Below are 25,853 nucleotides of genomic sequence, written 5' to 3'. Positions count from 1 at the left end.
AGACACAGAGAGAGAGAGACAGAAAAGAGAGAAACAGAGACATGGAGAGAGTGAGACACAGAGATGGAGAGAGACAGAGTTGAGGAATGTCGAGACAAAGGGAGCTACAGACATGGAAGGACACACCGAGAGAGGGACATACCATTCACGACAAAAAACTCACAGCAAACTAGGAGAGGAAGCTTCTGTCACCTGCTAAAGGGCAGCTACAAAAACCTGACAACTACCATCTTGCATAATGGCGAGACTGGAGGCTTGTCCCCTCAGGACTGGCAAGGAGCAAGGGCACCTCTGAGACACAGAGAGACAGGAGAGCGCGGACCCGCCTCCCTCATCTGTCTGACCCTGAGCAGAGAGGGGTGGATTTTCATCCCAACTGTCTAGCCGGGCCTGTAGTCAGGATCTTTCCACCCTCAAGCTCTGACTCTGTCCCTCCCATAGACATCGGGGGCCCTCAGAACAAAGTCCAGCCTGTCCCCATGGCCCTCCCCTCGGGGTCTCCCCACACTGTCACATTCACCACTTTCTCAGAGAGGCCCTTTGCATAGCTGTTGCCTCTCTCTGAAATCCATTCTCGTGTATCCACCACTTGCAGCTTTGCATGAACTCCTATGTATCCGTCAGGTGCCCACTCAAATGTTACCTCCTCTGGGAAGCCCTCCCTGCCCTTTCTGACAGTCCCAGAGTGCCAGGCTCCTCTGATAGACCTGCATCCATCTCTCACAGCACTTAGCTCGGTGTGTAACTTTACACTCGTTCTGTTGATCACTTCTTTAATGTCCGATCTGTCTGCCTGTGAGTCCTGTGAGGGCACAGTCATGGTCACTGTTGAGTCCTCAGCACTGCCCGGCCCAGGGATGGATACAGAGGCGGTGTCTGCGAACAGCTGGTGAATAAATGTATAAAGGAGAAGGAGACGCTAAGGAAGAGGGATGCTCGGCCCTGGGGACACAGGCAGGAACAAGGACACCGTTTTAAGCTCCTGGAAATTTCTTCTGTGCTCAGCTCTCTCTGGATTCAGGTCCTTTGCACAGGCTGTTCCCTCTGCCCACAACACTGTTCCCCTCCCTCTTCTCTTGCCTAGCTCCTATGGGTCATTCAAGCCTCAGCTCACATGTCCCCTCCTCCAGGAAGCCTTCCCTGACCTCCTTTCCTAGGGTGGAGCAGGCGCCTTCTGCCTGTGATTCCTCCATCACAACCGTGGCTGTTCTGGGTCTGTCTCCCTGGTGGACTGTGACCTCTGTGGAAGCAGGCCCGGGCTATCTTGGTCACATTATGTCCCCAGCGCTCTCCAGCATGGGGCTGGGCACAAGACCAGGCGCGCACTGACTGCTGACACTGGGTGAAGGACTAGCTGCATTCTCCTCACTGGTTCTTTGCCCACGTTTGTCCCTCCTGGCTCCCTCCTCCTCAGTTTGACTTCAGATGTCACCTCCTCCAGGAAGCCTTTCCTAAGCCTGTCCCACTTGGTGATTTTAGGCCTTTCGGCCTCCCCAGTGCCCAGCAAAGGGCCTGCCACCCAACAAGTGCTTGTGAATGTTTGTTGAATGAATAAATGAAAAATGAATGTTTGGACGAATCAGTGAATGACAGAGAGAGGGACTGCAGTGGGGTGAGGGTCTCCTCAGGCCCATCAGCAGCCCTGACCACACTGTCCCTCCACCTCTCCCGAAGGAGGCTCCTGGCTGGGTTCCGGCCACACCCCAACCCTTGGTGGCTGCCAGGCCTGGAAGGCATTTCCTGGAGCTCAGCACATTCCTGCCTTCCCCGGCGGCTGAGAGTGGGCAGGGGGCATTTCGGAGAGAAGAGACGGGGGGAGCCCTAGCATTCTGGGATCCTGCCAACCTGTCCTTGGTCTCTTATGCCCTCAGGAGCAGGTCCCCACTGCTTGGTGTGGGGAGGGGGTCAGGTCCACAGAGGGGCCAGCTGAGCTGGTGTGAGGGGCAAGGGTGCCCACCGAGGTGAGGGCCTGATGGCCGCGCCTGGCTGGACAATGGGACAGAAGCTGCTGACGCGCGCTTTGGGGGTAATCCTGGCCTCATCCCGGGCCGGCCCCAGGCCTGGGCTCAGAGAGCCACCAGCGGCCGAGGCAGCGGCCGGGTGGGCGCGAGTGGCATGTGGGGGTACTTGTGCTCCCTGTGCCGCCCCCCGGGTACCGGTGAGTCGGGGCAGGCTGGGGGCTGGGGGCCGGGGGGTCAGGGTGAGGCCTGCTGGCCTTGGTTTGAGAGTTGGGCAGGTCTGGGTTCAAATCCTGGTGCCATGGATGACCTGGTGTGGATGGCCCTGGGTATCACGTCCCCTCCCGGAGCCTCCTTGTCTGTTACATGAAGGGGACAGAAGAGTGTTGCAGGGTCTTTGGGGCCCAGCAGAACTGGGGCCGGACCCCGGCTTCACCACCTCCTGGCTGTGTGGCTAAAAATTTGGCATAATCCTTTCTCCTTGCGACCTCGATTCAAAGAGCAGAACTTCGGGGCCCAGCACAGTACTTACCACATGAGAGGTGTCCCCTCCAATGGAAACCCCCTTAAACAGAGAAGTGGGGTTCCCCTGTGCCCGGTCCCGCTCAGGCCAAAACCCCCTGACAAGTCTAACCAGCGCGCTAATTTGTATGAATAATAATACAAAATACTTACAAGGGGCATTCACTCTGCGCCAGGCACTTTGAAAAGTTTTTGGCCTCTTTTAACTCATTTAATCTTCACAACAACCCCTTGAGGTGGGCACTTTAATGATCTCTGTTTTGGAGATGAAGAAACGGAGGCCCAGAGAGATGCTGTGACTTGCCAGAGGTCACACAGCCAGGAAGTGGCCGAGCTGGGACTGGAACCCAAACTGACCAGGAGAAAGAGTGGAAGGAGTTTATCTCAGGGGCCCCAAGAACCAGCGGGGCCATGCCTGGGTCTGGAAGCCGGGACATAGGGCTGGTGGGGTGCAGAGTCTCCAAGTGGCGGTGACAACGTGGAAAGTCCCTGGAGTGGGGCTCCTGGTGGAGGTCTCGGCCCAGGCGCTGGAGCAGCGGTGTCTCCTGGCTCCCCACGCGCTTGCGGTGGATCCAGCTGGGAGAGGGGATGTTTGTTTCCCCACCACCCACCCCCTGGTGATGTCATGCCCCGGCAGCCAATGGCTGGGGTCTCCCCCCCTCCCCCTCCCCATCCCTTTTCCCCCCCAGCCCCGGGCTAGGGCTGAGCAGACAGACCGGGAGCTCTCGAGGTGTCTGGAGGCCCAGTGGTAAGAGATCAGCCAGCCAGTCCCTCCCCTGGCCAGGCTGAGAAGCCATGGGAATGAGACCCAGGGTCCTGGGAGGTGCTGGGAGGGTGCCTGGGGCTCAGGAGGCAGCAGGATGTAGGAGTTAAAGGCCCAGACTTTGGAGCCGGACCCTGGGTTCAAATCCCAACATTCTCCTCCTTCTGGCTGTGCGGCCCCAGGGTGAGATGCTTCACCCTTCGAGCCTCTGCTTTCCCATCTCTGCAATGGGCCTATGGCGGCCACCTTGCAGGGCTGACTTGCGAGTCACTGAGTTGGTGCTTAAAAAGAGCCGAGAGAGGGCCAGGCTTTTCGGTCCCTGGAATGGGGTGCTGGGGAGGCAGCGCAGACCCTGTTGGTGGGAGGCCGGGGCGCGAGCTGGGTTTTGTCGCTCACCCCAAGTCCCCCTTTGGTAAGGGAGAAAGTTGGGACCACTGGTGAGCGCAGGCTGGATATGAGATGCTGTGAGATGCACAGCCGGCCACCACTTGCTGTCAGAGACTAGCATACGTTACTTGAGCACCTGCTATATACTGAGACTATTCTAAGGACCTGCTGTTATCTCAGAGCCACTCTTACCGGCTCCATTTTACAGATGAAGAAACTGAGGCCCTGAGAGGTGACATCCCTTGCCCAAGTGTTCAAACCCGACAGCCTCTGCTAATGTCCAGGGGCCCGGATGAGTCACGTCAACCCCCACGCCCATTGCTGAGGGCGCCAGATCCCTGGTGGTTGGGGAAGCCGAGGTTCTGAGTGCGGACACTTCCTAAATGAAGTGGCGGCCGGGAGGGTGCAGGGGGGCAGACAGAGCTGGGGGATCCCTCAGCAAGCCCAGCTCAGCTGAAGGGCCCAGGGCCCAGGTGACAGCCCCTGCCCCCAGCCGCTCCGAAGGCATGAGCAGCATCTTCAGTGGGCATGTAAGTTGGACCTTCCCCAGGGAGGTGTGGCGAGGACTTCATGAGCCAAGGCAGAAGGGGAGGGTTTGGTACATAGTAAGTGCTCAAGAAATGGGGACTCTGAGAATTCTGGAAGCTCAGCAATGTAGTAGGGCAGTGCCACAGCTCAAGAAATGGGCTGTTGGCATCTGGGGGAGGTGGGTCCTGCCTGGCTTGGACTCACCAGGGGTGCCCCGTTAGTTAGAGCTTTCCCTAACGCAAGCCAGGGACCTCCCAGCAACATCCCCGCCTCTCCTTCCAAGCCTAGTGGGACGGGCAGAGCTGGGAACAGAGAGTGCCTGGGGTGGGGTGGGGTGGGCTTCCTTCCGAAGCTGCCCCCACCACCCCCCCGCCACCGGGAGCTGGGTACGTGGCTCAGGAAGGGCACAGCTGGGCTAAATATAACCTGGGCTGGGCGGCTGTCCCGGGCCGGGATGCGGAGGGAGGGCACTCTCCGGCCTCCGCCCGGGATGAGCTTCCTGTGCCAGCCTCTGGGCGTGACCCTCACTGGCCCTGGCCTGGAACAGGGCACTTGCGGCCCAGGAGATCCTTCCGTCCGTCTCTACTTCCTCCTCACAAGTACCAGGCTTCTCCCCGGCCTGTTCAGGATGCCGTGTAGTGTCAGGGACTCGGCGCTAGCTTTTCAGACCTGGGTTCGAGTCCCGATGTCATCAGTGTGGCATCCCGACTCTTAATTCTCATTTATTCATCAGTAAAACGGGCTACCATGAGGCCACGTCTATAAAGTGCCACCCGGCTCAGGGTTGACACCAACAAGGTCGCTCTAAAAATGCCTGTTTCTGGCACCTTCAACGCCTCCTCTGGCCCAGCCCAGCTCCCGCCCCAGCTGTTTTGCAGCTTGGGCCTCCTCCAGGGCTCAGAGCCACCAATGCAAGTGAAGGTGCAGAGTTGGTGTCAAGGGCATGCGTCCTAGCTGTGTGATCCCAGGCAGGTCACCTCCCCTCTCTGAGCCTCAGTTTCCAACCCTAAAACAGCCCTCTCTCGGGGGATTTCAAGGCCTGTGTGTGCCAGCACAGGGCCCAGTTCAGAGGAAATGCCCCAGAGGGGGCAGCCAACCCTAGTTGGAGGGGCTAGGGGCTCAGAGAGGAGGTTGGGAAAGGAATGAAGACCGGGACTCCTAGGAGAGCCAGAGAGGAGCCCTCTGACGCTGTGGGGGGCCAGCCAGTGGAGTACGGCCAGCTGGAGCATTGAGGGGGTCCCTGTGTCCTCTATCCTGGCCAGTGGTGGGCTATGAAGGGCCATTGTGCGGCTGGGGTGGGTGGGCAGGGGCGGAATGTGACTGAGCACAGCAGACGGGCCATTGTGTGACGGAATGTGCCGCGTGAGGCCTGACCTTTCCCCGGGGAGTGCGGGTTGGCGGGTTGGCATGCCAGGTGGGGGCCGGGAGGACAAGGCCACAGTCGGGGAGGGGGTGGCAAGGAGACAGTGTCCATCCCCTTTGAGGCTGCTTGCGGATCCCAGCTCTGCTTCCTTCTCACTGTACTGTGTGACCTTGAGCCAGGCTCTTGGCCTCTCTGAAGGGCTAGGGTTTTCCTTGGTGAGGCGGAAAGCGAAGGTTTCAGCACACAACTGGCACAGAGTAACCACTCAGTGCCCATTAGTTATTATTATCTATTATCTGCATAAGAGAACGCAGCTTTCAAGACAAGTTCATTTGTGACCTGAGCACGTGACTTCCCTCCTCCCAGCCTCAGGTGTCTTCTTTGTAAGGGGCTTCATCATTGTACTGGGTATTCTGAGGTCCCCATGCAATGACCCCTGTGGGACACTGGACATGAGACAGGACCACAGGAAGTTCTTAATAATAATAATAATAATAATAATAACAATAGCAAATGCTTATGAAGCGCCCACCACGTGCCTGCCACTTGATATTTATTAACCCATTTGACCCTCCCAACAGCCCCGTGAAGTAGGAGATCTCATTCTCCCTGTTTTATAGATGAGGAAACTGAGGCACAGAGAGGTGGGGTGACTTGCCCACGGGGAGTACATGGGAGCAGTTGCCATGATTTTATAGTGAATTTGGCCCCCTCGGTCAGCCGAGGTGGTTGGCACAGGGGCTCTGCTGTCATAGGCCTAGGGGTCAGTTCTGGCTTTACTGTTTGTTTTCCAGCTGTGTCACCTTGGGTAGAGGTCTTCTGTGCCTCAGTTTCCCCACCTGCTCTGGGGGATAGAGTACTGACAGAGCGCCGGAAGGGTCAGGCCCTCAGGAGACCATCAGTGGGGTTAGCTGACAGTAATGTTCTTCTTCTTAGAGCCCGGGACCCAGGAGGCCCAAGGAGCTGGAGGTGACCCTGAGGTGAGCCCTGGCCGGTGCCACATGCCCCTCCCTGCCCCTCCCTGGCCTGCCTGGAGCCTCACGCCCTGGTCTCTCCCTGGCAGGCAGCAAGACCCCCGAGGAAGGGTGCGAGGCTCGCAGACGACTGTGTGGCACCCCAGGCTGGGCTCCTGTTAGGAGGGGGTGGCTGTGCCCAGGCTGTGGTGAGAGGACAGCGGGGTGGGGGGCCCTTCTCCCCTCGACCTGCCCCTCCAAGCCCCCCCTCCTCCCCTCCCCTCTCCTGGGCTCAAGCCTCCATCCCTGCCCCCCGCAGGCACAGAGGCAGCTGCTCCATGCAGAACTGAAGCTGGTCCTGCAGCAGAAGGGAGAGAGGAAGCGGGCGCCCGGGGCCCACGCGACTCCCAGCAGCGCCATGGAGGCCCGGAGCCGGAGCGCCGAGGTGAGCGCCCACATCCTGCCGGGGGAGACTGGTGGGGCCCGCCTCGGGGGCTCGGACTAGGGCGGCAATGGGACACTTCCTGGCTTCTCTGTGCCTCAGTCTCCCCATCTGTGAAATGGAAATAGCAACAGTGGCCTACTTTCTGGGTCTCTGTGAGGAGAACAGTTTAACATATGTAGTGCTTAGCAGAGAGCCTGGCACAGACTGAGATTCAAAGCGGCTAATTCCTTGGAGCGTAATGGAGTTAGATGAATAATGAGCTAAAGAAAATCAAGGAGAAACTCTTCGTGGGAAGAGGCAGGATGGTGTAGGGGTTAAGGACATGGGCTTGGGACCTACCATTTCGGCTGCGCAGCCCTGAACAGGGTCTGACTTCTCTATCCCTCAGTTTCCCCATCAGTGAAGTGGGGCAATGGTCCCCACTTCTGAGAGTGTAGAGTGGGTCTACTTTTACCGGAGCCGAGCTGAGGCTGAGGGGTGGCAGGCAGAGGGTTAAGTAAAAGCAGGTCACTGCCTACAGGACGGCCCGGGGGCTCTGAGGTCACAGCCCTGGGGTTGAGGCCCAGCTGCTTAACTTGCTCTGTGGCCTCAGGCAAGTCACTTCACTTCTCTGGACCTCTGTGTCCTCCTCAGGGACTGCCCAAGCCGGGGGAAGGATGAAATGAGATGCTGCACAGAAAGTGCTAGCCCAGGGCCTGCTGGGGGTGGTGATGGCCATGCTGCTCCCTGCTGCCCGCACCACAACTCTTCTTACCCCTTCTCACCGTGCTCTGCCCAGCCCTCTAGTCCCGGGGCCACTGCTGTGGGGCATCTGGCCCAGACCTGCTTTCCCCTCCTCAATCCCTGGGCTCCAGTCTGTGCCAGCCTCGATGCCCTGCCCACTAGAGCATCCTCTCGGATCCCTCTTGCTTCAGGTCTCAGCTCACAATCAGAGACTCCTTCCAGTACGCCCATGTGGTCCAACCTGACAGTAGGTTAACAGGCCCAGAGAGGGCAAATTTCTCCACCAGAGACACACAGCAGATTGGGTTCCCAGACAGTCGTGGAACTGAGGTCTCTCACTGCCTCTTCTGGGAAGCTCAGAGGTGAATCCCACAGTGCGCTGCTGGGCCAGGGCCAGGTCAGCACCATTTACAGTAAATACCAGGAATACCACGTCTGCCGGTCCACCACTCATTACCCACGCACCCCCATTCGCTGGATTCCCTCTCCCACGGGCGTTCTGCAGGTCTTAGGGTCAGAGAGCCCACAATAGGGCACAGTCACACACATTCAAGCCTCCAAGGAGGCCAGTCCTACCTCCAGCCTCCATCCTACACCACTTGAGGGTCCTGCCCTTTCTTCGCAACCCCATCCTCAACTCAACTCTTGTTCTCTTGTTATGAAAGCCCCTCCCCACAGCTCAGTCCTTAAGACGATGGGTCCCCGCCGCACCTCCACTTATACCTCTAGCCACACTCCTCTCGGATCTTCGGCCCCTCCTCTCTGGCCTGTGTCTCCGGCCTCGCGTGCTCCCAGGCCGGGCTCCAAACTGCTAGCCCCGCCCCCGGGCTAGCCACGCCCCCTTGGGAGTACAGCCCCGCCTCTCAGTCTCAGATGGGGTGCCCTCCAGCCTCTCCACCCACCCCCCCACCCCCCCCCCCCGACAGCCGACCTAGGGGTCCACGAGGCCAGCCGGCGCTGAGCCGTTGGACCTGTCCGCGGGTCCCCAAGAGCGAGCAGCCCCCGCGCTTCCTTAAAGGGGAGATGCTGGCGTGGGTGGGCCCGCACGACCCGCCTGCGCCGCGCCGAGGGGCGCGTGCCCCGAGGACCCGTTTAATTAAGAGCGATGGCGGGCTCTGGACGAGGTCCGGCCCTAGCGCCCCATGGCGACCCCTCGCCGCCCTTCGCAGGAGCTGAGGCGGGCGGAGTTGGTGGAGATCATCGTGGAGACGGAGGCGCAGACGGGGGTCAGCGGCATCAACGTGGCGGGCGGCGGCAAGGAGGGCATCTTCGTCCGCGACCTGCGCGAGGACTCGCCCGCCGCCAGGAGCCTCAGCCTGCAGGAAGGTGGGCGGGGCGGGGAGTGGGCGGGGCCTTCCTGCGGGGGCGGGGCTAGGACTCTGCTCTGGGTCCTGAGTGGGACCCGCGACCGGGAGGCAGGGGTGAAGGGCTTGAGGCGGGGCTTTGTGTGTCGGCGTTGCAGTTGCTCACAGGGGGCTCTGGAGGCACATTGTCTCGGTTCGACTCCCAGATCTGCAGTTTACTAGCTTGCGATCTTTCTGTGCTTCAGTTTTCTCATCTCTAAAGTGGGAATAATTCTAGTCCTTACCTCATAGGGTTATTATGTGGATTGAATGAGTCAGTATTTGAAAACACTTAGCACATAGCTAAATGGCCCATAGTAAGCACTACCTAAGTGCTAGTTATTTTTGTTGTTGGGGCTGGAGAAAAGAGGTGGAGTCAGCTTGGAGGGGTGGGGAGGCGAGCTTAGTAAGTAAGGGCTGTTTCAGGTAACATGGATGAGGCTGATGCGATTTATTCATGCAACGGTGATGTGCTAAGGGCCTTCTCTTTCCAGATATTATTCTAGGTGCTTGGGTTCCTGCAGTGACCAAAACAGACAACACTCTCTGCACCTATGGAGCTTACATTCTAGTGGGGACAGACATATTTAAGCAAAATATGTAAAATACATAGTGAATTAGAAGGCAGTACGTGCTCAGGATGCCAGGATGGAAGCTGCATTTTTAAATAGGACGAGCCAGGAAGGGAGGAAAGGCCTAGGAGGTAAGGAAAGAGCTCTGTGGCCATCTGGAAGAGCATTCTAGGAGGATAGAACAGCCCGTGCAAATGCGCCAAGGTGGGAGCGCGCCTGGCTTGTTGGAGGAAGAGCAAGGAAGCCAGTGTGGATGGAATAGAGTTAGTGAAGAGGAAAGTAAGAGATGAGGCCAGAGAGGTAAGAGAAAGGCAGATTTTAGAGGGCTTTATGTGCCATGTGAGGACTTTGGCTTTTAATCTGGGAGGGTGGTGAGTGGAGGAGGAGCATGAATGGACCGCGCTGAACTTCTGTATTAGCAATATACTGTAGGGGGGCAGGGTAGGGAGCAGGGAGACCACAAAGAGGCTACTGTGATTATCCAGGTAAGAGATGATGATGCTCAGGGCCAAAATGGTGTTATTGGAGGTGAAGAGAAGGGTTTGGATTCTGGATATATTTTGAAGGAGGAGCCTTCAACCTGCATATGGGGTGTGATGCGAAGAGAGGGGTCAGGGGGTCAGGGATGTATCTAAGGATTCTTGATATGAGGATGGAGTTGGTAGCACCACAAATGGGGGACACTGGGACTGGAGCTCGTTTGGAGGAAGACCAGGAGTACAGGTTGCATCTGTCAGATGAGAGGTGTCTGTTGGACACCAAGGTGGACACGTGGAGGGCTGGTTGGATATATGAGTCCAGGATGGAGAGGAGAGTGCTCACCTGGAGGGAGATTCTTGGAAGTTGTCAGCATATTTATGATCTTTAAACTCTTGAATCTGGATGCGCTTCACAAAGGGGTGAGTGTAGCAAGTAGATGGAGAAGAGATGAGGTCCAAGACCTGAGTTCTGGGACGCTGTGTCTTTAAGAGGTCGGGAGATGGGGAGGAACCCTCCCAGGAGGTTGAGAAGGATCCTGCAGAGATGTTCCAGAGGATGTGGCACCCTGGAAGCCAAGCCACGCAAGTGGATGAAGAAGAGAGAGCGAAGTTGGGTCAAAGGCTGAGGGGTTCAAGTAGATGAAGTCTGGGACTTGACCACTGGACTTAGCTACACAGAGGTCACTGTGTGGGACCTTGAGAGGGGCAGTTCATGGTTCCAGGAAGGGGTGTCAGAAGTGTGATTGGAGAAATGGAAATAATGCAGCTAGACAACTCAATGCATTTTGCCCTTAAGGTGAACAGATAAGTGGGGCGGGAGCTCCAGGAGGAGTGAGGTCAAGACAACGTTTCTTATGGGAGAAATAATGGTATGTTGTGTGCTGATGGGAATAACGTAGAAGAGAGGGACAAACTGATGATGTGGGGAGAGAGAGGCGAATTGCTGGCAGATGGCCCTGAGAAGACAGTGGAGGGAATTGACCTGAGCTAGGAGTGGGGACACTTCATCCCCAGGAAGAGTAGAGAGTGGAGTAAATTGCCACAGGAGCAGGGGGGTGAGTAACGGGGTGGGAGCTTCTGGAAGTTCTTTTCTGATTCTGTTTTTTGAGTAAAGGGAGCAAAGTCAGCGTCTGAAAAGTGAAGATGGGGGAGGGGAGTGCAAAGGCGATGGGCGTGGCCTGAGTGGGCGTGGATTTGCTCAGTCGGGGAGGCGGAGCTAAGGCAAGGGGTGGGGCTTCGTTGTTAAGTGTCCCATCTCGAACAGGGAGGAATTTTGCGTCTGGATCCTGCGCTCGGGGATAGGCGGGGCCGAAATTTGGGGCGTGGCCTCGCTGCGCTGGCTCCGGGGAAGCCGGTGCAACGAGGCTAGCGCAGAGCCCTGAGATGCTCACGCCCTGCCCACCTCCACCTCGTCTGCAGGGGACCAGCTGCTGAGCGCCCGCGTGTTCTTCGAGAACTTCAAGTACGAGGACGCGCTACGCCTGCTGCAATGCGCCGAGCCTTACAAGGTCTCCTTCTGCCTGAAGCGCACTGTGCCCACCGGGGACCTGGCGCTGCGGCCCGGGACCGTGGCCGGCTACGAGATCAAGGGCCCGCGGGCCAAGGTGGCCAAGCTGGTACGCGTGCTTAGCCCGGCCCCAGCCCTGGACCACCCCAGCGATCCCGGCTCGGCACCGTGAGCCCCCACACCGTGGGCCACCCTTGCCCTGTCTCTTCACTAACCCAGCGCTAATCCCACCTTCTGCCTCCTGTTCTCTGCCCCAGAACTCCTCCCTGGGGAGGGGGACCCACCCATCCCAGACCAGAGTCCTCACCTGCCTCGTAGCGGCATCCCCACCTTCAGCTCCAGGCTCACCAGGGGTCCTGAACAGCGGACTCCCAACCAGGGAGGCCAGGTCCCATTCGGAGCACTGCTCACTTTGGGAGTGACCCTGGGCCAGTTTCTTTCCCTCCTTGGGCCTCAGTTTCCCCATCTCTAGAATGAGGGTATCGGAGAAAATCCTGGACGAGGATCCAGAAGTCTTGGGTCCCAGTTTCCACACTCCTCTTGACTCACTGTGAGATTCTAAATGAGCGTCTTTGCTTTCTGGGCCAGTAATGGTGAAATGCCAGGAAGTGGGGACGCTGTTTTGGGGACAAATGCTCAATCCAACACATCCCCAGCCTGGTACAATACCAGCTGGGGCTCCCCCTGTCCACCCCAAGCCTCCCCACTGTCCCACTGCCTCCAGCCTCTCTCCTCTCTCCCCAGAACATCCAGAGTCTGTCCCCTGTGAAGAAGAAGAAGATGGTGGTGCCCGGGGCCCTGGGGTCCCCTGCAGACCTGGCCCCCATTGATGTCGAATTCTCCTTCCCCAAGTTCTCCCGTCTGCGTCGGGGCCTCAAAGCCGAGGCTGTCAAGGGTCCTGTCCCAGCTGCCCCCACCCGCCGGCGCCTCCAGCTGCCTCGGCTGCGCGTCCGAGAAGTGGCGGAGGAGGCCCAGGCAGCCCGGCTGGCCGCTGCCGCTCCTCCCCCCAGGAAAGCCAAAGAGGAGGCCGAGGTGGCAGCGGGAGCCCGTTTCACGGCCCCCCAGGTGGAGCTGGTTGGGCCCCGGCTGCCCGGCGCTGAAGTGGGTGTCCTCCAGGTCTCAGCCCCCAAGGGGCCGCGGGAGGTGGCCCCCGCAGCGGAGGCAGTCAGCGGCTTTGCCCTCCACCTGCCGACCCTTGGGCTGGGAGCCCCAGCTCCGCCTCCTGTGGAGCCCGCGGCCGTGGGGATCCAGGTCCCCCAAGTGGAGCTGCCTCCCTTGCCCTCGCTACCCACTCTGCCCACACTTCCATGCCTGGAGACCCGGGAAGGGGCCATGGCGGTGGTGGTGCCCACTCTGGAAGTGGCAGCACCTTCAGTGGGGGTGGACCTGGCCTTGCCGGGCGCAGAGGTGGCGGCTCCAGCAGAGGCACCTGAGGTGGCCCTGAAGATGCCCCGTCTCAGTTTCCCACGCTTTGGGGCTCGAGCAAAGGAAGTTCCTGAGGCCAAGGTGGCCAAGGGCATCCCCGAGGCCAAGGTGAAGGGGCCCAGGCTTCGGATGCCCACCTTCGGGCTTTCTCTCCTGGAGCCCCGGCCCGCTGCCCCTGAAGCCGTTGTCGAGAGCAAGCTGAAGCTGCCCACCATCAAGATGCCCTCCCTTGGCATTGGGGTCTCGCCGCCTGACGTCAAGGTACCCAAGGCGCCTGAGGTGAAGCTCCCCAAAGTGCCCGAGGCGGCCCTTCCAGAAGTGCGACTCCCAGAGGTGGAGCTCCCAAAAGTGTCGGAGATGAAACTCCCAAAGGTGCCAGAGATGGCGGTGCCAGAGGTTCGACTCCCAGAGGTGCAGCTGCCGAAGGTGCCCGAGATGAAGCTCCCTAAGGTGCCTGAGATGGCCGTGCCAGAGGTTCGACTCCCAGAGGTGCAGCTGCCAAAGGTCCCCGAGATGAAGCTCCCAAAGGTGCCCGAGATGGCTGTGCCAGAGGTTCGACTCCCAGAGGTGCAGCTGCCAAAAGTCCCTGAGATGAAGCTCCCAAAGGTGCCCGAGATGAAGCTCCCGAAGGTGCCCGAGATGGCCGTGCCAGAGGTTCGACTCCCAGAGGTACAGCTGCCAAAAGTCCCTGAGGTGAAGCTGCCCGAGATGAAACTCCCAAAGGTGCCCGAGATGAAGCTCCCGAAGGTGCCCGAGATGGCCGTGCCGGAGGTTCAGCTCCCGGAGGTACAGCTGCCGAAAGTCCCCGAGATGAAGCTCCCGAAGGTGCCAGAGATGGCCGTGCCAGAGGTTCGACTCCCGGAGGTACAGCTGCCAAAAGTCTCAGAGATGAAGCTCCCGAAGATGCCAGAGATGGCCGTGCCGGATGTGCAACTCCCAGAGGTGCAGCTGCCAAAAGTCCCAGAGATGAAAGTCCCCGAGATGAAGCTCCCGGAGTTAAAACTCCCCAAGGTGCCCGAGATGGCCGTGCCGGACGTGCGCCTCCCAGAGGTGCAGCTGCCAAAGGTGTCGGAGATGCGGCTGCCAGAAGTGCGGGCGCCAAAGATCCCAGAGGTGCATCTTCCGAAGCCCCCCGAGGTGAAGCTGCCCAAGGCTCCAGAGGGGCAGCTCAAAGCGTCTGGGGCGGAGCAGGCAGAGGGGATGGAATTTGGCTTCAAGATGCCCAAGGTGACCATGCCCAAGCTAGGGAGGGCGGGGTCCCCATCACGAGGCAAGCCAGGCGAGGCAGGGGCTGAGGGCTCGGGGAAGCTGGTGACACTCCCCTGTCTGCAGCCAGAGGTGGGCAGCGAGGCTCGCGTGGGGGTCCCCTCTCTCACACTGCCCTCAGTGGAGCTGGACCTGCCACGGGCTCTCAGCCTGGAGGGGCAGGTCCCAGCAGCAGAAGCGGGCAAGGCGGAGCGGGCAGAGGGCCCCGGGGTGGCAGCAGGGGTCGGGGAAGGGGCCTTCCGGATGCCGTCTGTTGAGATCGTCACTCCACAGCTGCCCACCGTGGAGGCTGGGGAAGGGCGGCCGGAGGTGACAGAGATGAAAGGCAAGCCAGCCTCCAAGTTCTCCCTGCCCAAGTTTGGACTCTCGGGGCCAAAGGTGGCAAAGGCAGAGGCTGAGGGGGCCGGGCGGGCCACCAAGATGAAGGTGTCCAAGTTTGCCCTCTCCCTCCCCAAGGCTCGGGCCGGGACTGAGGCTGAGGCCAAAGGGGCAGGCGAGGCGGGCCTGCTGCCCGCCCTCGATCTGTCCATCCCGCAGGTCAGCCTGGATGCCCATCTGCCCTCGGGCAAGGTGGAGGTGGCCGGGGCTGACGTGAAGCTCAAGGGGCCCAGGTTCGCCCTGCCCAAGTTTGGGGTCAGAGGCCGGGACACCGAGGCGGGAGAATTAGTGCCGGGGGTGGCCGAGCTGGAGGGCAAGGGCTGGGGTTGGGATGGGAGGGTGAAGATGCCCAAGCTGAAGATGCCCTCCTTTGGACTGACTCGAGGAAAGGAAGCAGAAATCCAGGGTGAGCGTGTCAGCCCTGGAGAAAAGTCAGAGTCCACGGCGGGGCAGCTGAAGATCCCCGAGGTGGAGCTAGTCACGCTGGGGGCCCAGGAGGAAGGGGGCGCCGAGGGGGCAGTGGCTGTCAGTGGAGTACGGCTTTCAGGCCTGCAAGCATCCACGACCAGGCAAGTGGGCACTGAGGGCCAGGACGGGGGGCTGAGGATGCCCCTGGGCATCTCCCTGCCCCAGGTGGAGCTGGCCAGCTTTGGGGAGGCCACCCCGGGGCAGCAGGCCGAGAGTGCAGCCCCTCCAGCAGAGGGCACGGCAGGCTCCAGGGTCCACGTGCCTCAGGTGACCTTGTCTCTGCCTGGAGCCCAGGCGGCGGGCGGTGAGCTCTTGGTGGGTGAGGGCGTCTTCAAGATGCCTGCAGTGACAGTGCCCCAACTTGAGTTGGACGTGGGGCTGAGCCGAGAGGCGCAGGTGGGTGAGGCAGCCACAGGCGAAGGTGGGCCGAGGCTGAAGATGCCCACGCTGGGGGCCAGAGCTGGGGCTGGGGGAGAGCGGCCTGGGGACCAGTCCCCGGGGGCTGAGCGCACCTTCCATCTCTCGCTGCCCGACGTGGAGCTCTCGCCACCCGCCGTGGGCAGCCATGCCGAGTACCAGGTGGCAGAGGGTGAGGGGGATGCTGGACACAAGCTCAAGGTGCGGCTGCCCCGGTTTGGCCTGGCGCGGGCCAAGGACGGGGTTGAGGAGGGCGAGAAGGCCAAGAGCCCCAAACTCAGGCTGCCCCGCGTGGGCTTCAGCCAGAGCGAGGCGGTCCCCGGGGAGGGCTCCCCCAGCCCAGAGGAGGAGGAAGAGGAGGGCAGCGGGGAAGGGGCCTCCGGGCGCCGAGGCCGCGTCCGAGTCCGCTTGCCCCGTGTGGGCCTGGCTAGCCCTTCCAAGGCCTCTCGGGGGCAGGAGGGTGAGGCAGCCCCCAAGTCCCCTGGCGGGGAGAAGTCCCCCAAGTTCCGCTTCCCCCGGGTGTCCCTAAGCCCCAAGGCCGCGAGCAGGAGTGGGGACCAGGAAGAGAGTGGATTCCGGGTTCGGCTGCCCAGCGTGGGGTTTTCGGAGACAGGGGCTCCAGGCCCCACCAGGATGGAGGGGGCTCAGGCTGCCGTCGTCTGAAGCCCCGGGCAGAGGGAGACCACTCCCGTCTTCCCATCAGCCTCCCCCTTGTTTGTGTGTGAGATAACTAGCACTAACCCCAGAGGGCCGGGAGGGGGGGCGACTGACGGGGCAGGGCCAGGGAGGCCCCGTGCCCAGCTCATTGGCAGGAGAGCCTGTATCTTGCCAAGCCATGTGAATAAAGTAATCCAGAGGTAGCCTTGAGTCTGTCTCCTCCTTGTGCGGGAGGGGACCGGCGGGGGGGTGCACACAAGGAGTCCCTGAGGAGGAAGGAGGGGCGATTTGAGCCTGGCCTGAGGGGAGCCTGTGTGTGGGTGACATAGGCCACCCCTGGTCTGAGGAGGTCACGGAGGCCATGGGCTGGGCCCGGTAGGAAGGGAGCCTGCCTTAGTCCTTCAGAATTACCAGGGGCCTCTGAGCAGGCGTCTGGGAAGTTCCTGGAAGAGCACAGCTGTGGGACCTTTCTGTCGGGGACTCTGCCTGTCCTGGGGACCCACTCCTGGCAGGACAGCCCTGGGGGCCCTAGAGAACAGAGTGATGGTTATCCACCTGTCCTCTGCTGGCCGCCTCCCCACCGCCAAGAACACCCCCCCATCCTGGCTGTCCCTTTCCTGTCTGGCTGGTTTGACTGCCCGGTCCACCCCAGCCCCACCCAGGAAGGCTCTTCCTGGTCCCCTCTCCAGGCTCACGGGTTCAGAGCCTCCAGCAGACACCTGGCCACCTCTTAGGACTAGGTCCCGGGGTCCTCAGCCCCCGTGGAGGCTGGGCCTCGGCTCTCAGGGACCCGTCCCCATTCAGGATCTAAGCCCTCACCAGGGCCTCCAGCCTCCCCCACGTCTCTCTGCAATGCTCCAGACGGGACTAAGACAGCACAGTGTCCGGTCACAGATCTCCCCCGATGCCCCATATCTGCCACTCTGTTCACATCTCTGCCCTCCCACCCCAGCGGATGGAGGGCCAGGCCCTTCCTTGACTTGTCATGGATTCCCCACCTACTCCACCTTCTCCCTTCAAGCCGGCTAGCCTGTCACACGCTTTCTGTTCGTCCCCACCAAACATGGAGGAGTCATTAACATTCATGGTGCGCACCCTCTGCCCAGCCCAGCATTTGGGGTTTTCCTCCCACCACGGCTGACTTGTTGGTGTCCGCAGTGACCTCTCCATGGCCACCCCAGGGGTTTCCTCTGTTCCCTTGTCCTGACTTCTTAGGGCCCCTTCCTCCTCACGAAGGCTCTCTTCTCTCTCTTCCCCACTCCTCCTCTCTCTCCTCATCATCCACCCCACACCCTCCCTGAGCCGTGTCACCTTCCCTGCGGCTTCCACTCCTCACCTCTGTGCCGACAATTCTCAAATTCTCTCCTGGGCCCATGGGGATCCAGTGGCCTCTGCACGCCTGCCCTGGGTGTCTCCTGGGCCCTGGGAGGATGGGTGGGTGCTGCGGTTTGGAGCTGCGCTCTAGAGCCAGACTGCTTGGGGTCTAAGCCTTTGTGCCTCGATTTTCTCTTCCATAAAATGGAGCTATGAAGATGGATGTGGTCAGGATCAGTTAAGGCTTCTAAAGCACTCAGCACACGTTTAGATGTTTCAGTGTTAGATTTCCTAATCTGACCTCAGCATCCCCTCCCCTAATGTGCTCCTTGTCCTTGTCCCCATCCCAGGGACCATCCATCATTACCCAGGCCAGAGCCCTGGGCCTTGTCCTGAACGGCTCCCTTCTTTCCTTCCGCCTGTCCGTCCCACAGCCTGGCCTCCTGGTCTCCGGAGTGTCTCATCCACCAACCTCCTTTCCCTCCTCCCCAGCCTCTCCCCGCTGGGCCCTGCTCCAGGCTCGGGGCCCCCACTCTTGCCCCCTCCAACCCACTCTGCTTCACACAGTAGCTTTCTCCGACTCAAACCTGACCCGGCCCTCCCTTGTTCAAAGCCCTTCTGTGGCTCCCCAGTGCCCTCAGAACAAAGTCCAGACTCCTTAGCCTGGCGTTCAAGACCTTTTACGACCTGGCCCTTCTCCAGCCATACCTCGCCCACGGCAGTCCCAGATAGGGGAAGAGTTTTGTGAACACACACACACACACACACACACACACAATCCCCCTAGCTTCGAAAGCCTGCCTTTCCTCTGTCTATCGTAGGAATGTCCCCTTGCCATCTGCCTGAGGTCCGCGATCCGTTGACCCTTCACCTGTCACCTGCAGGGTTCTGCTGCTGGGCGGGGGAGGGGCTGGACCTGCCACCCCAGCCCCCGTTCCAGCCAGCGGCTGGGGTCTCCGACAACAGAACCAGAGCCACTCAGCAACGCTGGAACCCACTCAGGGGGGCGTGGGGCCCCTCGTCCCATGCTGAGAGGGCTTCAGGGGTGGGGTGCAGCCCCTGGCAGACTCGCCGTGCGGCCCAGCGGGCTGGGGAGTGCCAGGGAGGCGGGGGCGAACCTCATCGGGGGAGGCACGTGTGCCGTTCTCTTTCCCCCGCTGGGAGGGTCTTGGGGCCGGCGACGGGGCAGGTGGCCTCGGAGGCAGAGCCTGCGGGGTGGGGGTGGTGGCCAGGCAGTGTCTGGCAGCAGGGGCACCATGGCCACCATCCAGTCGGAGACTGACTGTTACGACATCATCGAGGTGCTGGGCAAGGGCACCTTCGGGGAGGTGGCCAAGGGCTGGCGGCGAAGCACGGGCGAGATGGTGGCCATCAAGATCCTCAAGAATGACGCCTACCGCAACCGCATTATCAAGAACGAGCTGAAGCTGCTGCGCTGCATGAGGGGCCTGGACCCCGAGGAGGCCCACGTCATCCGCTTCCTCGAGTTCTTCCACGACGCCCTCAAGTTCTACCTGGTTTTTGAGCTGCTGGAGCAAAACCTTTTCGAATTCCAGAAGGAGAACAACTTCGCGCCCCTCCCCGCCCGCCACATCCGCACGGTCACCCTGCAGGTGCTCAGGGCCCTGGCCAGGCTCAAGGAGCTGGCGATCATCCATGCCGACCTCAAGCCCGAGAACATCATGCTGGTGGACCAGACCCGCTGCCCCTTCAGGGTCAAGGTGAGTGGGGCTGTCCGGAGGGCCGCAGTGTCCCTTGTCCCCGTGGCCTCCCAGCTTCCCCCAGCCCTGGACGCTCTTCTGATACTGACTCTCCCTTTCCCACCTCTCAGCCCTGGTGTTTCCTCCTCCCTGTCCACGATTCCTCTCCCCACCTCCTGGCCCTGAAATCCTTCCCATCTCCCCATCCCACTGCTGACACCCTTTCCCTCCCAGACTTGAGGTCTCCCCATCCTTGTTCAGTTCTTAGCCCAGCTTCTCTGGCCCAGTCCTGTCCTTGTGGGGCTGACATTCTAGTGGAGGAGACAGAGTTGCCAAGATAGACGAGTAAAGTACAGTATGTGAGTGAGAAGCAGAACAGATAAGTAGGGAGGGGGAGGATGTGGGGTGTTGATCGGGGCTGGTGGTGATGAGTGAAACTTTAGACACGGTGATCAAGGAGGCGTCACTGAGAAGGTGACACTTCAGGGAAGTCCTGAAGGAGAGAGGGAGCTGTGCAGACATTTTGGGGAAAGTGTCTGGCTAGAAAGAAGAGCCTGTGCAAAGGCCCTGAGGTAGGAGTCAGCCGAGAAGATGTGTTTGAGGAGCACTAAGGAGGCCAGTGTGGCTTAAGCAGAGTAACTGAGGTGAAGAGGGGGGAAATGGGATCAGGGAGTGCTGGGGCCGGTCATACAGGGCTTTGTGGGCCACAGAGAGGACTTTGGTTGTCTCCTGGATCCTGGGCAGAGGAGGGGTGTGATCTGACTCAGGTCTTCATTCACAGGGTCCCTCTGGCTGTGTGCAGGAACAGACTGTGAGGGGGCAAGAGCGAGGAGATGGGGAGGGGTTACTGTACTGGCCCAGGTGGGAGATGGGGGTGGGTGGGACTAGAGTCAGGGTAGTGGGAAGAGCGGACACGGGTGGGTTCTGGGTAGATTTTGGAGCTCAAGACCACAGGACTTTCTGGCAAATCTTATACGAACTGTGAGAGAGAAAGAGAGGATTTGAGACGAAAGCTGTTGGCCTGAGCAACTGGAAGGATGGTGGCCTGCGCGATTCCTCATCTCAGTGATTTTGTCCATCAACAAACATTTACTGAATGCCTGCTCTGGGCCTGACCTGTGCTGAGCACGCAGAGGTGCCTCTTCTGCTCCGTTGGAGGCCCCTGGCCTCCCTCATCCCGACCCTGACCCCTCTGTCTGCTGGTGGGTTTGTTACTGTCTGGTGATGGGGCTGAACTAGGAGCACCGTGAGGCAGGTGGTCACCACGGTGTCCGCGGCCTCTCCAGGCACAGCACTGTCACGGAGTCAGTGCTAGACGAGTGTCAGAGACACACAGTGATACAGAGACAGGAAAAGGCAGATCATTCTGCTCCAAGAGATCGGACAGATCCACAGCACCTGGCCAGCATGGGCACCCCTACCGTGTCTGTGGAATGAATGAATGTGTGAATGAATCCCACACACGTTGACTGTGTGCTCAGGGTCACTCGAGCTCTCCGAGATTCAGGCCTCGGCAGCCTGTGTTCAGAATCCAGATTAATAACCATTTCCTCATACCGCCTTCTACAAAGAGAAGGTGAGGGGCCGGCCCAGTGGTGCAGCGTTTAAGTGCGTACATTCCACTTCGGTGGCCCAGGGTTCGCTGATTCAGATCCTGGGTGCAGACATGGCACTGCTTGGCAAGCCATGCTGTGGCAGGTGTCCCACATATAAAGCAGAGGAAAATGGGCACGGATATTAGTCCAGGGCCAGTCTGCCTCAGCAAAAAAAAAAAAAAAAAAAAAAAGAGGAGGATTGGCAGCAGATGTTAGCTCAGGGCTAACCTTCCTCAAAAAAAAAGAGAAGGTGAGGGATGGATGGATGAAAAGCAGAGAAACTCAGAGAGGGAAACTGAGGCAGGGACCAAGGTAGATCATGGAGGTGCCGTGTAACAACGAAGGCAGAAGAGGACATGGGCTTCAAGGAGGTGTCTTCCTAGTGTGTGACACGGGGTTGGAGATGGAGAGAGACGCTGAGAGATGAAAGATCCAGACGAGTGAGGGGGAGGCAAAGAAAGAACGAGAGAGAGACACAAGAGACAGAAAGAATGAGAATGACAGGGACAAAGGCCCATTCGTTCACTCTTTCCTGAGCCCCCGCTGGGAGCCAGGCACTGTTCTAGGCATCTAGGGCCACAGCCGTGAACAGTCAAAGTCCCTGCCCTCGTGGGCCTGACATTCTAGATGGGTGGAGGAACCATGGCCTCGATATGAAAGTAAAACAGAGAGGATGTGAAATGGTGTTAGGAGCTATGGGGAAAAACAGAAGGCAGGAGGGGGACGGGAAGGATGGGACTGTTAGGGGAGGCCTCACTGAGAAAGTGACATGGAGTAAAGACCGAAGGAGGTGAGAGAGGAAGCCATGTGGAGATCTTTGGGATGAGCATTCCAGGCAGTGGGAACAGCCAGTGCAAAGGCCCTGAGCTGGGAATGTGTCTGGGTGGTTCAAAGAACAGTGAGAGGCCCGTGTGACCAAGGCAGGGTGGGTGAGGGGGACGTGGGAGCTGCTGAGGGCAGAGAGGGGACAGGGCAGGTAGCTGGAGCCTCGCAGGCCATGGGGACTGCAGCTTTTATCACACAATGTAATGAAGCCACAGGAGGACTCTGAGCTGGGGAGGGATGTGATCTGACCCTGGTGTTCACAGGATCCCTCAGGTGCATGTGAGGAGCAGTCTGGGGGGCAGAAAGGGGAGCAGGGAGACCCGCGAGGAGCCCCCTCCGTTAGCCTGTACAGGAGATGCTGGAGGATACACCCGAAGTGGGGGCTGTGGAGGGACTGCAGAGTGAGCAGATTCTAGATCTGTTCAGAATCAGATCTCAGCAGAACCAGATCTGCTGATGGAGGTGTGGCGTGAGAGAGAGGGATCCTCACCCTCCTCGGCATCAGTTCTAGTGGTGAGAAACAGAGACAGACAGACAAACCCACAAACCTGAGACAAAGGCTGGAGAAGGCAGACAGGGACACAAACGAGAGAGAAAGACTCACAGGCACAGGGACAGACGGTGACAGATGCCAAAAGACCCCGATGAGAGATGCCGGGGAGGCCCAGATTGGCTGTCCCTACTCCCCGCCCTGCCCACTTGCCTCCCTCCTCCCACTCAGGTGATCGACTTCGGCTCAGCCAGCATTTTCAGCGAGGTGCGCTACGTGAAGGAGCCGTACATCCAGTCACGCTTCTACCGGGCACCCGAGATCCTGCTGGGGCTGCCCTTCTGCGAGAAGGTGGACGTGTGGTCCCTGGGCTGCGTCATGGCCGAGCTGCACCTGGGCTGGCCCCTCTACCCAGGCAACAACGAGTACGACCAGGTGCGCTACATCTGCGAGACCCAGGGCCTGCCCAAGCCCCACCTGCTGCACGCCGCCCGCAAGGCCCACCACTTCTTCAAGCGCAACCCCCACCCTGACGCCACCAACCCCTGGCAGCTCAAGTCCTCGGCCGACTACCTGGCCGAGACCAAGGTAAGCGGCCAGGCGGGGGGAAGGCGGTCAGTGGGAGGGCTGCTGCATCATGAAAAAATCTAGGTTAGACCTCAGGGAGGACTGGAAGCTTGGGGGTCGGCTGTAGCGGTTATCACAGCAAGAGAGGTCTGGGTGAGACCGAAGGTGGGACTCAAAGTGTCTGGCGGCTTCTCTGATGGCTCCATGGCTGGGGCTGTCCAACTAGTGTGACGAGGTGCGACCACTGGGAGGTGCGGAGGGCTGGGATCGGCTGTGGGGGCTGTAGCAGCAAGAAGGATCTGGATTTAATTCCAAGGAGGACTCGCGGTTTAGGGAGGCCCCTCTGCTAGCAGCTAGTAGGGGCTGGACCCATGGCTCTGGAGAGGACTGGGGGTCTGGGGTCAGTGAGAGCTCCGGGTTGGATGATGGGAGGACCAAAGAACATAGTCAGGGGTCTTTGTGCAACAGGAGGAGGGCTCTGGATTAGCCTGGAGGGGGTCTGGTGTTAGGGAGCAGGTGTGGCCCTCCCAGCAGCAGGAGAGCTCCAAGTCAGACCACAGGCAGCACTGGAAGTCAGGGCGCAGGTGTGTGGCCTTCACAGCAACAAGAGAGCTCTGGACCAGACTGGAGGGCAGACTGGAAGCGGTGGGGGGTCGGGGGGTCATCTGTGCCTGAACTCCGCGTTGACCCCGTGTCCCACCAGGTGCGGCCCCTGGAGCGTCGCAAGTACATGCTCAAGTCTCTGGACCAGATTGAGACGGTGAATGGCAGCGGGGCAGCCAGTCGGCTGAACTTCCCGGACCGCGAGGCGCTGGCCGAGCACGCCGACCTCAAGAGCATGGTGGAGCTGATCAAGCGCATGCTGACATGGGAGTCGCACGAGCGCATCAGCCCAAGCGCGGCCCTGCGCCACCCCTTCGTGTCCATGCAGCAGTTGCGCAGCGCCCACGAGACCACCCGCTACTACCAGCTCTCGCTGCGCGGCTGCCGCCTCTCGCTGCAGGTGGAGGGCAAGCCCCCCACGCCCGTCGTGGCCGCTGCAGAAGACGGGCCCCCCTACTACCGGCTGGCCGAGGAGGAGGAGGCCGTGGGCATGGGCAGTGTGGCGGGCAGCGGGTCCTTCTTCCGCGAGGAGAAGGCCCCGGGCATGCAAAGGGCCATCGACCAGCTAGACGACCTGAGTCTGCAGGAGGCAGGCCATGGACTGTGGGGTGAGACCTGCGCTGATGCGGTCCCCGACATGCTGGCCCCGCTCAAGGCGGCTGCCGCTGGCCGCCGGGGGCCCAACTCGGGCCCCGAGCCCATCCTGGCTTTCTACGGCAGCCGCCTGGCAGGGCGCCACAAGGCCCGCAAGCTGCCCATCGGCTCCAAGTCTGACTCCGGCTTCAGCAACCTCATCCAGCTGAGCCAGGCCTCACCGGAGGATGACGGGCCCTGCCGGGGCAGCGGCTGGGAGGAGGGAGAGCGCTGCGGGGCCTCCGCCGAGCCGCCCACCATCCTTCAGCGGGACGGCGATGGGCCGGACATCAAGGATCTGACCATGGATGCTGAGGTAAGCTGGGTGGGCGGGCAGGCTGCAGGTGGCTCTGAGACTGCGCTGCCCTCTGAGCTCCAGGATGGAGGCACGGTGAGCCCGGCCTTGCCTCCCACACATTGCACAGCCTGCAGCTGGCTCAGGGTCTCCCACACACTAGCCCACCCTGAGGCTGGGACGAGGCTCAGCAAACACGAATGTCTATTCGGGCTCTGATTCGGATTTGATAAGGCTCAGCAAACATGAACGTATATTCAGGATATAAAGTTCAGCACACCCTCGCCTGCCCTTACAATGGGTGACGCTCAGTACATACGAATGCACCTTCAGGCTGTGTACAAACTCAGAACAGAGTAATCCACCTACAGAAGGTGACGCAGGCCTGGCACTCAGAACATGGCCTGAACACAGGCTCTCCCACCCTCAGGAAGATGTGGCAAAGCCTCGGAGACAGTAACATACCCTCAGGACACATTAAGGGTCTCAGCACACATCACTTAAGTCCCCAGGAAGTAAGGAGGGCTCAGCTGGGACAGGAGAGGGGGCAGGCTGGTTGTTCCCAGGGCTGGGGGCTTCTTGGCTGAAGGCCCTCTTTTCTTCTCTCCCACAGAGGCCAGGCCCTGACCTCTTCGACCCTGGCAGCTGTCCTGGGGAATGGCTGAGTGAGCCAGACTGGATCCTGGAGGGCGTCAGGGGGCCACGGGCTCAGGGGCTCCCGCCCCACCACACCCACCCACACGGTCCACCCCGGACCACCAGCTTTCTGCAGCACGTCGGCGGGCACCACTGATGGTGACCCCACCGCTGCCCATTGCTGGGGGCTGTGCTAGCTGGGGTGTCATCCCCTCCTCAGAGCTATCCCCGAACCCACAAATTATTCTTACAGAAAGACAGTTATGCAGAAATTCCCCATTCCCCCCACCCCTGGCACATGCCTGCACACACACCCCGGACACAGAAGGGCCTTGGGGTCTGGCCCATGGCCCCCTTGGCCAAAGACGCAGGGAGGGGGCTGCACCCTGCTGGCTCTGAGCACGCCCTCAGCCCCGCTGTCTCTGCCTATTTCAATAAAGAACCGTTCAGCAGCTCTGCCTCGGGCCTGTGCTCCCTGCCCGAGGCTTGGACTGGCGCTGGGGTGGGGTTCAGGCTGGTGCCAGGGCCTTGCTCTCCGGTGCTGCACCCCGTTGGCCACTGGCTCGGGCTGGAGGCTGGGCTGCTGTCACGCTGAGAGGGACAGGCTGTGCTTGGCACACTGACCCATCCCCTAAATATGGTAAGTGCTTGGCACGCGAGAATCCACCCTCAGAACATTCTCAGTGTTGAACAGGTGCCAACTGCCAAGGTCTCATTGTTGACCTGTCCTAGCCACACGTCACAGGCTTGGCAGACACTCACCCGTGCTGGGGACATGCTGTGTGTGAATTCACTTGACAGGCACATATTCACGCACGGTGCACGCTCCAGCGTTCTGAAATGCGATTCTACCCTTGGGAGGTGGCGGTGTCTCGGCGTGTGCTCATCTGGCTGAGGACATGCTGACTGTGCAGCACACGCTACCCCATGCTGGTCACATGAGCTCAGTTCATACGGGCCCATGCAGTTACACGCTGCATGCTCTGCACACACCGGCTCACGTGCATTGCACACGGAGGGCTCAGCACACGCCAGCCCATG

The 25,853-nt window shown here is 60.2% G+C and overlaps 2 protein-coding genes across 7 annotated transcripts; both read left to right on the top strand.

The window, feature by feature from the left end:
* Positions 1-2,092: 2,092 nt before the first annotated feature.
* PRX (periaxin) lies at positions 2,093-16,357 on the top strand. Of its 6 annotated transcripts, none has more exons than XM_070557814.1 (7): positions 2,093-2,158; positions 6,458-6,501; positions 6,585-6,683; positions 6,794-6,919; positions 8,812-8,968; positions 11,456-11,652; positions 12,288-16,357. In XM_070557814.1, the coding sequence occupies exons 1-7, from the start codon at positions 2,116-2,118 to the stop codon at positions 16,158-16,160; spliced, it is 4,539 nt and encodes a 1,512-aa protein (XP_070413915.1). In that variant the 5' UTR covers positions 2,093-2,115; the 3' UTR covers positions 16,161-16,357. The 6 variants fall into 6 exon arrangements, with proteins under 6 accessions (XP_070413915.1, XP_070413916.1, XP_070413917.1 ...); XM_070557816.1 differs by lacking the exon at positions 2,093-2,158 and adding an exon at positions 3,170-3,228; XM_070557818.1 differs by lacking the exon at positions 2,093-2,158 and adding an exon at positions 3,974-4,160.
* Positions 16,358-18,395: 2,038 nt separating this feature from the next.
* HIPK4 (homeodomain interacting protein kinase 4) lies at positions 18,396-25,264 on the top strand. Its single transcript, XM_008534615.2, has 4 exons — positions 18,396-19,189; positions 22,310-22,666; positions 23,349-24,197; positions 24,790-25,264. The coding sequence occupies exons 1-4, from the start codon at positions 18,494-18,496 to the stop codon at positions 24,967-24,969; spliced, it is 2,082 nt and encodes a 693-aa protein (XP_008532837.2). The 5' UTR covers positions 18,396-18,493; the 3' UTR covers positions 24,970-25,264.
* The last annotated feature ends 589 nt before the right edge of the window (positions 25,265-25,853 follow it).

Source organism: Equus przewalskii, chromosome 9 (assembly GCF_037783145.1).
Source record: "Equus przewalskii isolate Varuska chromosome 9, EquPr2, whole genome shotgun sequence".
NCBI classification, from domain to species: Eukaryota; Metazoa; Chordata; class Mammalia; order Perissodactyla; family Equidae; genus Equus; species Equus przewalskii.
This window is presented reverse-complemented; position numbering and strand designations above follow the sequence as displayed.

What these genes read in the sequence shown, in the direction of transcription:
- PRX (XM_070557814.1), top strand. Translation starts at nt 2,116, where the DNA reads ATGTGGGGGTACTTGTGCTCCCTGTGCCGCCCCCCGGGTACCG. An exon ending in GTGGCTGTGCCCAGGCTGTG is followed by an intron (nt 6,684 to 6,793) that starts GTGAGAGGACAG and finishes TGCCCCCCGCAG; the next exon opens with GCACAGAGGCAGCTGCTCCA. An exon ending in CCCGGAGCCGGAGCGCCGAG is followed by an intron (nt 6,920 to 8,811) that starts GTGAGCGCCCAC and finishes CGCCCTTCGCAG; the next exon opens with GAGCTGAGGCGGGCGGAGTT.
- HIPK4 (XM_008534615.2), top strand. Translation starts at nt 18,494, where the DNA reads ATGCTGAGAGGGCTTCAGGGGTGGGGTGCAGCCCCTGGCAGACTCGCC. An exon ending in GCTGCCCCTTCAGGGTCAAG is followed by an intron (nt 19,190 to 22,309) that starts GTGAGTGGGGCT and finishes CCTCCCACTCAG; the next exon opens with GTGATCGACTTCGGCTCAGC. An exon ending in ATCTGACCATGGATGCTGAG is followed by an intron (nt 24,198 to 24,789) that starts GTAAGCTGGGTG and finishes TCTCTCCCACAG; the next exon opens with AGGCCAGGCCCTGACCTCTT.